General features: G+C 35.9%; 1 protein-coding gene across 2 annotated transcripts in view; it reads left to right on the top strand.

Moving 5' to 3' along the window:
- LOC114646859 (glutamate receptor ionotropic, delta-1-like) overlaps window positions 1–15,086 on the top strand; it is a 1,476,314-nt gene that overhangs the window by 1,436,953 nt on the left and 24,275 nt on the right. For both annotated transcript variants that reach the window (XM_028795229.2, XM_051922843.1), the window contains exons 13-14: window positions 2,762–2,957; window positions 12,297–12,463. In XM_028795229.2, the coding sequence (XP_028651062.1) occupies window positions 2,762–2,957; window positions 12,297–12,463 (363 nt within the window). The remainder of the gene's footprint in view (window positions 1–2,761; window positions 2,958–12,296; window positions 12,464–15,086) is intronic.

Raw genomic sequence — 15,086 nt, 5'->3', positions numbered from 1 at the left:
TTATTATAAAAATTCTAATTTACTAAACACACAAAATACATGGTGCTGAGGAGAACATTCTTCTTCTACAACACTTAACCTAACCTGTACATCTTTGTAGTTGTGGGAGGAAAACTGGATAACCCTCTATGCCACCAACTAACCTATACACATAATAACATATACTGAAATCAAAGATTTGGTCCAGTCTTAATTTGTGTCTAGTTTGCATAGCCTCTTTGTGTCACATGTAATTTTCCTTCCATATGTCAAACTTGACAGTTTGATAAATGAATAATATGTACATTACTTATTATTTCCTTAATATTTTGTGTTTTCCTTCTGAGTAATAAGAAGCAGACTTCAAATAATTTTGGACCTCTTTTATTTTTTTTCTGGGTTTAGTCCGCATTAAAGTGGCATGAGCTATTACATTATATCTAAACCAATACTGATACTCCCTAGTAGGGTAATAAAAGATATTGGTTTATATATATTGGCATTTCACATGCTCCTATCTACCTACAGGATTACTAATTCCATTAATGTGTAATCCAGTAAATTTACTGTACAGTGGAACCTCGGTTCACAACCATATTTCGTTCCTACACTCTGGTCGTAAACCGATTTGGTCGTGAACCGAAGCAATTTCCCCAATAGGATTGTATGTAAATACAATTAATCCGTTCCAGACCATATGAACTGTATGTAAATATATATATTTTTTTTAAGTTTTTAAGCACAAATATAGTTAATTAAACCATAGAATTCACAGCATAATAGTAAACTAAATGTAAAAACATTGAATAACACTGAGAAAACCTTGAACAACAGAGAAAACTAACACTGAAATAGTTTGCGCTATAGCGCTACCAACCGCTGGCTAAAAACACTTTTTTTTTAATGAGTTTTAAGCACAGGGAAAAAAATGAACATTTGAAAAATCCGTAATGTAATAAACCACCAAGAAAAGTAACATTGCAACAATGCACACTACGAACCGATCGCTGTAAACAGAAATGAAAACAAAATCAAGCCCAGTGCATTCTTTAACTGCCTTCCTACCTTATACATCCAGCTCTCTCTCCCACACTGCCTGTGTGTGTGCGTCTCTCTCTCTAGCACTGCCTGTGTGTGTGCATCTCTCTCTCTCTTGCGCTGCTTGTGTGTGTGCATCTCTCTCTCACGCTGCCTCTCTGTGTGTGTGTGTGTGTGTGTGTGTGTGTCGTGCTCTCTCGCTCTCTCTCTCTTGCTCACTGCACAGGAAATGCACAGGGAGAGACTGAGCAAGAACAAGCCAAAAAGGAAACTGGCTTGTTCGTATACCGGGTGTGTGGTCGTGAACCGAGGCAAAAGTTTAGCAAACTTTTTGGTCGTAAACCGATTTGTACATGTACTGAGACGTTCGTGAACCGAGGTTCCACTGTACATGTAAAAGACTTCTGCATTGTGTTTAGCATGCACAACAATAAATAAATGAAATGATGACTGAGTGAAAATGTAAAATGGCATCCATTATTTAAACCAGTATATTTATTATAAATTATCTTTTCAACATTAAATAAGTTCATGTCTCATTGTGATAAATCATTTGTTATTATACTAAAAAATACACTTACAATTCTTTATTTAAGTCACTGATAATGGTCTGTCTTGAAAACAAAATGAAGGTTAAATGTGTAAAGTTAACTTCCACTGAGGTTTGTGCTGCAACATTTTTAACATTTTATATAAATATCTTACAGATTCTTTCAGGACCTACAAATGATTTTATAATTCTGAATTTCTTTACAGCAAAAGACAAAAAAAGAGCTTTGCCAAACTTGCTAAATTAATAGAGTTCTTAAAATTGTCATCTCTAACAAAAGTATATTTTAAACCTTATATCAAACAGAAATTATGTGGTAAAGATAAATAAATAAATTATACAAATGTTTAAAATTACCTTCAAGTAAAAAAAGTTTGAAAATATATTGTTTAATACTATTATTGTTTGTAATTTAGTCAACCTGGAGGTGGGGTTAAATGTACAGTATGTATAAGGTTTTATTAATTATTTGTCCATAGAATTATAAGAATAGAGAATGATAAGACTTGAAAATAATTTAAATCCCTGTCACATTACATGACTTTTCCACTGCTTTTCAGTCACAGACTTCATTTACTTAATCTTAGCTAGTGAGAGGCAGTTGACGCACACTCCCAGAACAATCAGTTGCATATTCTGACATACCCAATGGCACAGATTTAATTATGTCTTAAACTCTAATTTTGTGCAAGCTGAGAAGCAATGATTGCTCAGGCAGAAGTACAATACATATAATACAGCTACGAGAAATAACGAACATAGGTGTTTTGGAATTCACAAACAGAAAAGATACTCATCTGTTTTGATGTCTTATGTTTTACATACCACAAAAGAATAGGAAAAAGAAATAAAAGGTCTGAGATTATAGTTGAACTTGCCATACCTGTAAAAAACTTGTATAGTACCTATTCTGTCTAGCAGCATGTTATTGGTTGTCAGAAAAATACTTTGTAAATGTAAAACTGTGCTGGAAAGTCATTATGGAGTCATGTAATTTATCATGCCTAACAAATTCTATCTGTGTTATCTGACCTCCTCAGGCAATGAGATCAGCAACTTCTGTCATCAAGTTTGACATTCTCTGTGACTAGAAGTTGTGTAATGTTCCACTGGCTTATGGTTTATAAACTTTTGCTTATTTGTATTTTAAAACACAACATTTATAAAATAAGCTTTGCTTCTTTCCTCTTCTAGAACATTTCAGGATTTGGCCAAACAAATGGATTTGTCTTATGGCACCGTGAGGGACTCTGCTGTCTATGACTACTTCAGAGCAAAGGGTACTAACCCACTGGAACAGGACAGCACCTTCTCAGAACTCTGGAGGACAGTAAGCAAGAACAATGGAGCAGACAACTCAGTGGCCAACCCTTCAGAGGGAGTCAGAAAGGTAGTATAAAATTATATTTCCCTAATTTCTTTCTCTAGAGATAATGCAAATGGGATTGTAACAAAAGAAGAATTATAGTATGAGGCTGTCTGTGTCAGACTTGACAGACACAAAGGTTAGTCTCATCTATATTAAATTTTTAAATGCTAACAATCTAACTCCAGCAATGGCTATTGTGAAAAACACTGCATCACCAGATAACAAGTCTTTTAGGGTCAACAGGGCATTTGAACATGGTCATTCAAAAGTAAGAGTGCAGAGATTTACGATTGTGCTATCAAACTCTTAAAATGTAGAGGTATAGTAATTGCTGTAGCAATCAGCTCTCATCACTCTTGGCAGGTTAAAGATTTCAGTTACTCTCTAACCATTCACAGTCATTTCCAATGAGTGACTGCACACAAGATTCTGCCCAGAAGAAAGTCAGGATTTTGGTTGGCATGAAGAATATAAGCCAAATGTACTGAAAAAGAAATTATGCTAGACTGGGTCGTGTATGAACAATTGTATTAAGCCATATTCATGGACAAATGCTGTGTGATTTTTTTCCGTGTGTGTTGTTGTATTCCCCACTACTTTTCCTTTGCTAAATATGCTTATTGACACACATGCATCTGTTATTAATTGAAGTTAATACTGGCTTATCTTCACACACTAAAGCAGCCATACAGACAAGTTGTATATTATCATTACCATACTGGAAACGGTATCATTGGCAAAAGTAGGTCTGTTTCTGGGTTCTTGGCTCTACAGATGTATTTAAGTGACTTGCTTTTAAGAAAAGGTCCAAAGGTTAGATAGCAAATCAGATGTTAAAGCTTTGAAATAGACTACAGCAGGGGGGACAGCTGCTCATTTTATTATTATATTCAAATATTACTTGATGCGTCCTGAAAAAGATGCAGTTAATCTGTATGACCTGCTTATATCTACAAATGACATTTTCTGGAGTATACTAACTTAAAAAAAGGAAATCTTGTTATTCACATTTGGTTTATCAATCAGATTTCTAGCAATTTCTGTCAGTTAGAATTTTTGCATTTGAAATATTGAAGTTTAAAATTATGTTTCTTCATTTAATTTAATATCAGCCATTAATGGAAATGCTTATTCTAATAATAAGTAAGTTTACAGATAGAAGTTTTGTGTGTAAACATTTAAAATAGCAACAATAAATCATATATGTGTGCAGACCCATGTAAAGCACAAATTCCAGTGATATACTGTATTACTGGGTATTGAGAATTTTTGCAGTTTACTACAAAATACAAAAGAGAAAATGAGATATTCTGTTTTAATTTGAATGCTTAGTTCAAAAGAGTTTGAAAAGTATAAGTGCTATTAAGTGTAATGTGAATTCACTTCATGTCAAGGATCAAGTCTTTGGGGTTGTGCAAAGGCAGATGACCAGTGGCCTGACATGGTCTTATATTACATAAGTAGCACAGACATATATTTGTTTGTGGTCAAATTGAAAACTAAAAAAATATTTAAAAATGGAGGAAAAAAGCCAGTGTAGGCTTGCAATGGACAAAATATGCTGAATAATGTTTTTGGTCTGTATCATGTTGCACCTATTATTTTTTGGAGGAAGAACAATGAAAAGGCAGTGAAGGTATGTCAAAGTACTTCAATAAATGAGTGTGACTGAAATCCCATTTTTTATAGACAAGAGAATTAAAAATCATCAATGTAGTTGACATGTCATTGAGGATGATGGCAGTAGATGGTAAAATTAAATACCAAAGGAGAAAATGTCAGGTATTTTGTGTTATGCAGGAGATCCTACAAGAAGTAATGCTTTTCTAGCATTTAGTTAAAAAATAGGCAGCAAAAGTCTGCTAAAACAAGATTGGCTTTTAATAGCTTAACAAATATGAAGAAGAAAAGCAGATGAAACAGAAGAACAGGCAATGCATCATTGACATATTGTGTATAGAAAGAACACATTGAATGTTCCTTATCTGATTTATAGATACTGTGAACAAGATTTCACTCTCACCTGGTCCTTCCTACCTCTGGTCTCTCATGACAGCAAAATAATGCCAAAGTTTATTCAAGTGAAACTGCAATCATATTTACAATTATGAAATGTCAGTCTTGGATTTTGTATAGAAAGAGTTCATGATCAAATACCAAACTTTTCTTATGGAAAATGGAGGCAGTAAATCTCAACTATTCACATTAATAGGTTATAATAATAATAATTCATTACATTTATATAGAACTTTTCTCACTACTCAAAGCACTACCACACTGATCTCTTTACTATGAGGCAGTAGCGCTACTGCTGCCCCTCCTGTAAGGTGTTTGATTGCGCTGACCATGTACTTACTGGATCAGTGAAGACAGGAGAATTAAACTGATGAAAAAATTATCAATAATCATAGATATACTAAAAGCATCACTATAAAAGCTGAAAGAGAACATTTAAATACAAAGGATAAGAAAAAAAGTGCAAAGTGCAAATCTTGATCTAACTTCTGCTCATTATAAAACAATATGGTCTACTGCATTCATTAACCTACTTAAGATAATGAAAATGTAGAGGTTGTTTTATCCTCTGGCTTTCTTGGCTTTAAACTTCCACACATAGCAACAAAATCCTTAAGATTTTTCCTTGAAGAAAAAAGAACATTACAAACAGGCAGGAATCATGAAATTCACAGATGTTATGCTGACAATAAAATACAGTATGGATAGTTAAAGCTATAGTTATTCCAGTAACATGTGGCTGTGAAAGCTGAGCCATCAAGAAAAGAAGCATTAAAGAAAATAATGTGCTGCAGAAGACAGAAAGATGGAAACAATCTAAGTGAGACATCTATGGAGAAGCTGAAGCTAAAATATTTTAGAAGGGAGTTTTAATTACATTAGAACATTGATGCCTGTAGTACTGGTGACATAGACAGCTGCTACTGGTGCAAGTAAAGAGCGCCACCCGTAGTGAAAGGCAGGAAATGCATATATTTTACCTGTGAGTTCTGAGAGGAAATGTTACTCTACTCTGACACTGTGTCAAGACTGCATGCATTCAAAACGTATGATAATATGGGCCAAAATTGACTGGTAACTTGCAAATCAGGCCATATTTTTAGCTTAAAAGAGTTTTTTTTTTTAGCAACCTATATGAACTGACCCATAATGGATGCACCTTGCAAAGGAAAGGAAACTCAAAAAACTGCTGAATGTTAAAACAATGTGTAAAAAATAAGCCAAATGGAGTAAAAACTTGATAACAATCAGCAAGGATTTGTCAAAAGACAGAATATTTTTTAAACACATTTCATGATGGTTATGTTCCCACCTGGGATATTGTCCAGGCTAACATTTATTTTGTGTTTTTTTATCTTTTAGTTGTCTTTTAAATAACATTTTGTATATTGTGTTTTTTGTTTTGTGTAATATTATAATTTTCTTTAGTGTTTTGTGTTTTATTGATTACAGGCCATGGTACCTGTCATAGACAGGTAAAAGAATAATAAAAAGTATTTGCTATTTCTAGTCCTTTGTGTACATTCAGCTTCTTTCCACTGTATTCATGTGTGTCTGAACCACTCTTAACTGGCACTCCCTTTCTTGAGTGTGTTCCCGTAATGCTCAGACTCATTATCTGAGTGATTGCCATTATTTTCGAGGCACCTTTCCTACCACCTGTCCGTTGTTGTATTTTCTCAGCCTGTGCCTCTGCTCCTCCTCATGCATCTTACTCTCACACTTCCTCTTTCATCACATCACCAAAGTCAAGCTGACTAATCAAATCAAAGGCAAACTGACCAATCAGATTGCTCTGAGGGACTGGACACACATACCTGTGTTTTATTGTATAGTAGATTTTGGATTCTTGTATCATACTTTTAATATATGTAATTTTGTCAGTTATCTGCCCTGCCTCCTTTAATGTAGAACCAAACCTGGTTGGGCCACTAAATATTGTAGCTGGGGTACTGTACATATTTAAAAGGAAGCACCAATTACACTGGAGCTTTGTACATTATTTGTGATCTCAGTACCTGTTTATTTATTTTTGCTTCATACTTAAATTTACTAGCATTCGTCCTTTGCATTTGCGATAAGGTACTGTTTGTTGGTTTCTGATTTGGGTTTGTTTTCTTAAGGTTTTGGCCCTTTAGGCAAACCTCTTTCATCATTTGTTCTGCCTTGCTTTTCTGTTATTACTTTTTCTTTAAATATAAAGAAACCCTTCTTTTGTTGTCTTTTAGATCCAAAAGTTTAATTGGTTCACTCTCATCATAACTGTGGGCACTTTGTAAACTTTACAACTTTTTTTTAGCCTTTTATTTTTTCTGGTGTGCTCCCCTTTATGTGCTTTTTTGTGGCAGCAATCATGCCAATTATATTACAATTCAGAATCTCTGCTTTTACAGTGAGGGAAAATGGCTTCTAAGTTCATGTGAAAATGACCTTTGTGACGTTATTAGAATGCAATGTAAGATAACCAGACAAGCAATACAGGACCTGAAAACAGGGAAAATGCTTATAAACCTGATCGCATGAATGAAAATAATTTTATGGAATATAAGCTTTCAACAATTTGAGCATTCTGCAAATGAAAAAAATGGTTTAAAGTTATTTCTGCACTGAAAAAAACAGGAAACATTGATCAATGCTCAGATGTAGCCATTCCGTAAATGATTGTACAACATCAAACAGTCTATTAAGTACCCATGGTATTGCTTATCCACTTAATTAATATGATGTGGCAAAGGCACTATATAGGTGTCGACCCAACACAGACTGACAACGGAGGCACAGGTAAAAATAAACAAAAAGATTTTATTTCACCTTCAGCCATGGGGCATGTCTTCCCCATGTCCCACATGCCCTACACAATCCCAAAAACACCAAAAGAAAAACACCCAAAAACACACTCTTCCTTCTCCTCCCAACTCTGGCACCCTGAGTAGTGGCTGCAAGCTCCTTTTATAGCCCTCCCAGAAGTGCTCCAGGTGGTAATTGGCCTAATTAGGCTGCACTTCTGGGTGTGGCTGCATTCCAGCCCACACAGGCACGTTAAGCCGTGCAACTTCTCCGGGTGCTAGCCACGGAGCCCAACAGGTCTGAGCCCTGAAGTCCCACACCTGTGGCCCCGATGTAACCCAGGAGGGCTGCCACCACTAGTTTCCGGGGGACGTAGTGTGCATCCCATGTGCTGCTCCCCCGGTCCCAGTGTCAAAGGGGCGTCCATGCCAGACATGGGTCCCGGCCCTCCACCACAATGAATGGAAAAAATGAAAGATCGACCAACAAGCTGTCTAAATACCTCATTAAAGAATTTTATATTTTATAGTTTAACTAGATGTCCCGTGCATCCTCTTTCCCAACAAATTATAAACAAAAGTACTGTGTATGTTTTTATTTGATGTTCTATGAATAATTATCACAAAGAAAATGTAAACCCTTACAAATCCATAGTTTAAACTGCAGAATGACCTACAGAAATAATAAGTCAAGATGAGAAATAATAAAGGCAGCACAGCACGATTTATGGGTGAGAATTTCATTTTTATTGAGCAGGTCCTCCAGAGAAATGTTGTATATGACCTAATAACTTGGAATATGCAAATAAGGCATGCTGCAACCTGAACAATCTCCTTATTAAACAACACTTGCAATACTAGGCATTTCTAAGATTTTATAGTGGACATTAGGGAATTATATCATCGCCGGGTCTGTCTATAGACTTTGTGCCTTGTAATAATTTTAAGTGCTCCAATAATATCTTTTAGAAGAAATAATAAAATCCCAAAAAATATGCGTAGGTACTGCAGTATTTTTTCAGATTTTTCAATATAAACAATTCCTGCTATTCCAAATTAGATTTGCTGTGGTTTAAATATGAATTATTAAATAAAGAAAAGCAGAGAAATATGTTCAAGACTGTCACATGATGACAACTTCTATTTCATAATAGAAAAAAAGGAAATAGAAAGCCTCTCCAAAAACAGGACTGAAGAGGCTTGGAATGGTTTCTGCATAAACCTTTTTACCACTCTTGCTGAAGTGGTGACTGCCATTTCTGTCTTTCTTTGGGTTTCCTGGAGCTCTGCTTGAAATGTGGAAGCACATCTGTTAACAGTTTATTCTACATTCAGGGTGCTACCTCTGTTCTATCATGATGCTCTAGGAAAATCTATGCTTATGCAGAGCCATTTTATTGATATGGCAGTGTCTTTGCTTCTAGTCATTATTCTACTGTAGATCCCAATTCCAAATCTAAGGCAAATGTTATGAATGATGTAGCAAACAGCTGCCATGTCACTCCTTTTTGACTGTAACATACTTTTATTAAGGGGTGACATCTGTGAGTTCAAAAAGGCACTCATGCTTCTGAAAAAAACTATAATTTCTGGACAAGATCATATGTTTATGCAGGGTAGGCACCTCCTGGTGGATATAGTGCAGAGTGTGCAGCAAAACAACAACAACAACAACATTTATTTATATAGCACATTTTCATACAAAAAGTAGCTCAAAGTGCTTTACATAATGAAGAAAAGAAAAATAAAAGACAAAATAAGAAATTAAAATAAGACAACATTAGTTAACATAGAAAAGGAGTAAGGTCCGATGGCCAGGGTGGACAGAAAAAAACAAAAAAAAAACTCCAGAAGGCTGGAGAAAAAAATAAAATCTATAGGGGTTCCAGGCCACGCGACTGCCCAGTCCCCTCTGGGCATTCTACCTAACAAAAATGAAATAGTCCTCTTTGTAGTTAGGGTTACTCACGGAGTCACTTGATGATGATGGTCATACAGACTTCTGGCATTTAATCCATCCATCAATGTTGGAACATCATGGTGCTTTGGGTAGATGGTGGTGGCTTGACACCGGAAAAGAAAACAGAAGAGAGAGTAGGGGTTAGTACAGATTTTAGAGCCACCATGAATAGTTATTATAATGAATTGGATATACAGAGTATCGGGATTTAAATTACTGTGAAGTTATGAGAAGGCCATGTTAAAGTAATGTGTTTTCATCAGTTTTTTAAAGTGCTCCACTGTATTAGCCTGGCGAATTCCTACTGGAACAGCAACTTTTCAGTTGGAATTAGGTTTAGTTAAATTTATTTTAAATTACAAAGACTTCCATTTAAAGCATACTATACAATAATTAGTAATTAATAATATATATATGTACAATTCATTAATATAGAATGATTTTTAGTTCAGATTCCAAATATCCAAGTTCAGCTACAATCTGAAATAGATCACTCTGTAGACAAAGACAACTTAATTTGGACAGAACACATTTAAAACTAGGTCCATTATTTGCGCTGATACATTCACTTCAAGGTAGATTGACTGCTACCCCAGACACTGAGAAGGGAAAGAAAAGGGAAAACATGTTGGAGGGAAGCAGGTTTTGGAAGGAGCAGAAATGTGACAACTGAAGGTTAAATTCATGTGAAAAGTAACGCCGAAATATTAGGTTGGAATAAGCCAAACATTACAATTTTCCCCACAAACCTTAAAGAGCAGGTATATTGGAAGTTGGTCTGAAACACTTGGATTTAAATATCATTAATAGGTGTCTAACAATAAGTACTTATGTATTACCTATGTGTTAATTATTTGTATAAATGATTCTTAAACTACTATAAGTTTTCCAGCAAATCATATACATGGCTTCCATTTTGGAAATCATGTCCTGTTCTGTTATCAATCAGAATTTATGAACACGACAAGTAAAAAGTCGACATGTCATTTATTGTGTTATTTGTTCAGGAAGCTTATTGCTTCTTGTTCTGTGATCTTATTTTGTGTAGGTTATTATTAGGGGAAATTCATAAAGTTATTGCTAGTAGCATACTTGGCTATTGTTTCGAAAAAATTCAAAAGTTTAAAATAGTTTTGATCTGTAATGTAATCACTGTATGCCTTATAAAAATTTTCCTTATAAACTTTAATATATCTTCGATATATAAAATTCCCCCTCAGAACATTCCATAATTTGTAAAGAGGCTGACAGAGTAGATACAGGTGAGCTAATAATTTATTAATGTCCCTTATATCTCTTGAAACTTTAATGTGTAGCATTTAAATTTGCATTCACCTGGATCTCTGTTACCAGAATGAGGCACAACAAAAAATCAAGTATATCCCCGGGTTTTTTTTTTTTTTTTATAAAGCGAGAACACAATGCAGTACACACTATACATACTTTAATGACTTGTTTTGTAAAGAGCAAGAGATCCAACAGTAGATCACTGATGTCCTTCAGCAGCTGGCTAGCAGACTGGAGTCAAAACTTGTCCCAGTGGCACTTCTGCACAAAGTCACATGAGGTCAATCTGAACTGTCTAGCTTTAGTTAAAAAAATACAAATAAGCCAAAAGGAAATACAGTACTGCATTGCAGTGAAGATTTTACAATATATAAATATAATGATTTATATGGCTATTTAGATTTAGAAAATCTGAACAATTTAAAATTATTTTTATTACTTAGTTAGTGAACTGATTTCATGAAACAGCATTATTCTTCGTATGCTTCTTATGTTTGACCAGAAAAAAATACTTTTTTTGACATCTTTTTGCATTCATTCACTGCTGTGTTTTTGTCAGTATCCACTTAGTTTTTACTATTACAGTAAATTTCTGCAGAAATTTTAATCAGATTACAAATGAGGCAATGACCTCATTATGTGGACACATTGTGAAAATAATGTTTTCCATTTAGTATTAAATAAAACATACAGTACTTATATTACCTTATACATCCAGAATTATTTGGAGTCTGTACATTTTTCATGTCTTTTCATAGGTTTCTCTGGATAGTGTGATTTTCTCCTACATACTCTAAAAAGTCAGTGATAGTAGGCTTACTGACTACCCATGCATGTGTGTGTGTGTGTGTGTGCGTGTGTGTGTGTGTGTGCACTGCATTGGTATCTTGCACTGTACTGGGCTTCTTTCTGCCCAGTGTTTCTGGCATTTGGTCAATCTCCTTTATGACACTGTAAAAGGAATAATCAGTTTAAGAATGAAATAAATGACTAATATGTCACAAAGGTATTCCATTTTTTAATGAAATATCTTAGAGCCTTAGCATTTAAATAATTTATAAAATAAATGCTAATTGTTTTACTCAGTCATGGATGCAGCTCATGTGACTGTACTGAATGATCAAGGAGCTATCCAGATTTGCTCTGTGCTATAACCTTATTGGCTTTGAAGTCCTATACAATATTTTAAAACTACATGGTCAAAAAATCTGCAGGGGATGCAACAAGATTAACAGAGATGTAAATGTAATAGACAGGAATGATGTAATTTGGGTTTTTTTGTATAGAACTCATTTTTTTTCTGTTTCACAGGTTAAAAATGGGAATTATGCATTTTTGTGGGATCTGGCTGTAGTGGAATATACTGCCCTGACAGATGATGACTGCTCCTTGACAGTGATTGGAAACAGCATAAGCAGCAAAGGTTATGGCATCGCTCTGCAACATGGAAGTCCCTATAGAGATTTATTCTCCCAGAGGTAAACTGGTATTTGTATTAAACTGTGTTTTTTAGTACATAGCCAAAAAATACTGTAAACATTAGTAACACAATGTATAAGAGAAAGATGTTTGCTTATGTAGAAATGAGATGTTAAAATAATCACAAAAATTATGCACAGTTGAGTTTAAAGTACACATTATTCTCAGTGTGTCTGAGTGCTCATCAGAAAACAGCCATTGTGCATCCTAAATTGTCATACTTTGTATCATCTTGTTCCATTGTGAAAGTGTCCACGAGCAATTCTCCACGCTCGTGTTTAGATCTGGAAGTGCCATGCTGACACTTCAGTACAAGAGCAGTGGTACTGAGAATGCAGTCAGATTTCTTTGTTTGGGCACATACATTGTCCAGATCTAAACACTAGCGTGGAGAGTCGCTTGTGTACTGAAGAGTCTATAGCTGCAGGTGAAAGCTGCCATCGCACTTTTCGTAACTGATTTTTTCGTGAATGAGGAGTGGCATTGCACATGTACTTTGTCAGCAAGCCTATGTTGATCAAACACAGGAAGCTCTGCATTCTACTTGTGACTTCACGCTGTAGGAAGACAGGTAAATAAATATAAGTTAACAACATTTGATGTGGCATTTATGTAAGTAATATAAAATGTTTTTCATATAAAGAAAACATAATCTCAAACTGAACTTTGCACGATACCTTGGCAAGCTCTGTAAACCCTGCTGTTTCATTGAAGGACATGTGGCAGACTGACTGGCAGGATGACGGCCAACCTGTTGCTGAATCCAACTGGTGCCATCTTTCACGTTTACACCTGCTGGTGGATGTTTCTTGTGGGGAGGGCTTCTGTTCTCTTTCTCTGATGTAGAACCCTAATCCTCATCTAAGTTCACCTCTGTTATAGCACGTGTTTATTTGAAAACCATAGTGTCAGATCGGGGGGAAGCGTGAACACTACTGAGAGAATAAAACCGAATAAAATTTTTTAAAAGTTAACCTTTACAAGTACTGTAAATTTACACCGGATGTTACAGACTCAAATCAAATATATTGTGGCGGCCGGCCAGGACACATGCCTGGCCGGGAAGACCCTTTGTCACTAGATCCAGGGTAACAGCCATGGGAGCCATGCTACATCCCTTGGAACCTTTGTTGGCAGCCCCCCTGGGTTGCGTTGGGGCCACTTTCGTGGAACGCCGGAGCTCATTTTGGTTGGGCTCCATGGCCTCCGCCAGGGGGAGCTGCATAGAGCTGCATGGCTTAACGAGCCCGTCTGGGCGGGAGCGCAGCCACACCCGGAAGTGCAGCCAGAAGTAGGTCAACGAGCACCTGCAGCATTTCCGGGTGGGCTATAAGAGGAGCCTGCAGCCACCACTCAGGGCGCCAGAGTCAGGAGGAGGAGGAGGACGACGACGACGACGACGACGACGACGACGACGACGACGACGACGAAGAAGAACCTGCCCTGGGAGGAGTGGAGGAGAAAAAGTGTGTTTTGGGGTGATTTTTCTTTGTATTTTGGGACTGTGTTGTGCCTGTGGGGTTTGCGGGGTAGACGTGCCCCACAGGTGAAGAAAAATTAAAAGTTCTTTTGTTTATTTTACACGTGCCTCCATTGTCAGTCTGTGTCTGGTCTGCGCCAACCAAGCTCCAAGATCACAATACGTTTTTATTCAATAATAGTAACAATAAGAGCAGCTCACTACTCAAAACAGTAAATGTAGGAACCGCCTACAATCAGACCTGCAAACTCTTGATTACGAGTCAGCAGTTCTTATTGCTGCACCACCCAAGCGGTCGTGTCAGTGTTGTACCCTAACCTGATTTCTTTTTCTTCAGTTATATTCTTGAATAAAAGCGCATTTGTTATACTTGTACCTTTTGTGCAAGTGTTTATTTGATATTTAGACTTCAGTCTTTACACAGTATACACTTCATGTCAAAATTTTGTCATTAGTACTATAACATATAAAATGTTTCCGTTTTAGGTATGTGTTCAACATTTCCTGTTATCCTACATTTACCCAGACTGCTATAGACACGGAACACACATGAAATGCATGTGTTCCAAATAATGATATATTATTTACACTATACAACACCAGGCACTTCACTCAGAGATAAAGAGACCTGACCTCTGAGAATTTTGCGATGGACTCAGCTCCATCAGTGGGGGGATGGGATAGCAGGCTGCTTCCTGCTTGTGCTGATCTAAACATTTGCAAAACAAAAGATGGTAATTTTTACACAATTCATTCACTTAAAAGATGCATCTTATTAAAACAATCCTGATACTCTATTTTCCTAATATCCAGACAAATTAAATAATATGAGTCTTATTTAACAAACTGTAAATAGCACTATTTTTTCACCCCAATACTTAACTTTTTTGCTCTGTAAAAGTAGTTCATTTAGAAATATCATGTGCTTTTTATTTTACATTCATACCACATCATAATATTTTTAAGGCAAATATACTGTACATCTCATAGAGCAAGATCTTAAAGAAAGGATGCCAGGCAATACATCTTACGTTCTCATTAGTTTTCAATTAAGACTAGTTCAGGCATGCATACACACATGGAGATACCTCTGTAACAGTGGTAAATATTTCCTTCATGAATCTATAGTTTGTCTTTTCCCA

The sequence above is a fragment of the Erpetoichthys calabaricus genome, chromosome 2 (genome assembly GCF_900747795.2).
Source record: "Erpetoichthys calabaricus chromosome 2, fErpCal1.3, whole genome shotgun sequence".
NCBI lineage: Eukaryota > Metazoa > Chordata > Cladistia > Polypteriformes > Polypteridae > Erpetoichthys > Erpetoichthys calabaricus.
This window is presented reverse-complemented; position numbering and strand designations above follow the sequence as displayed.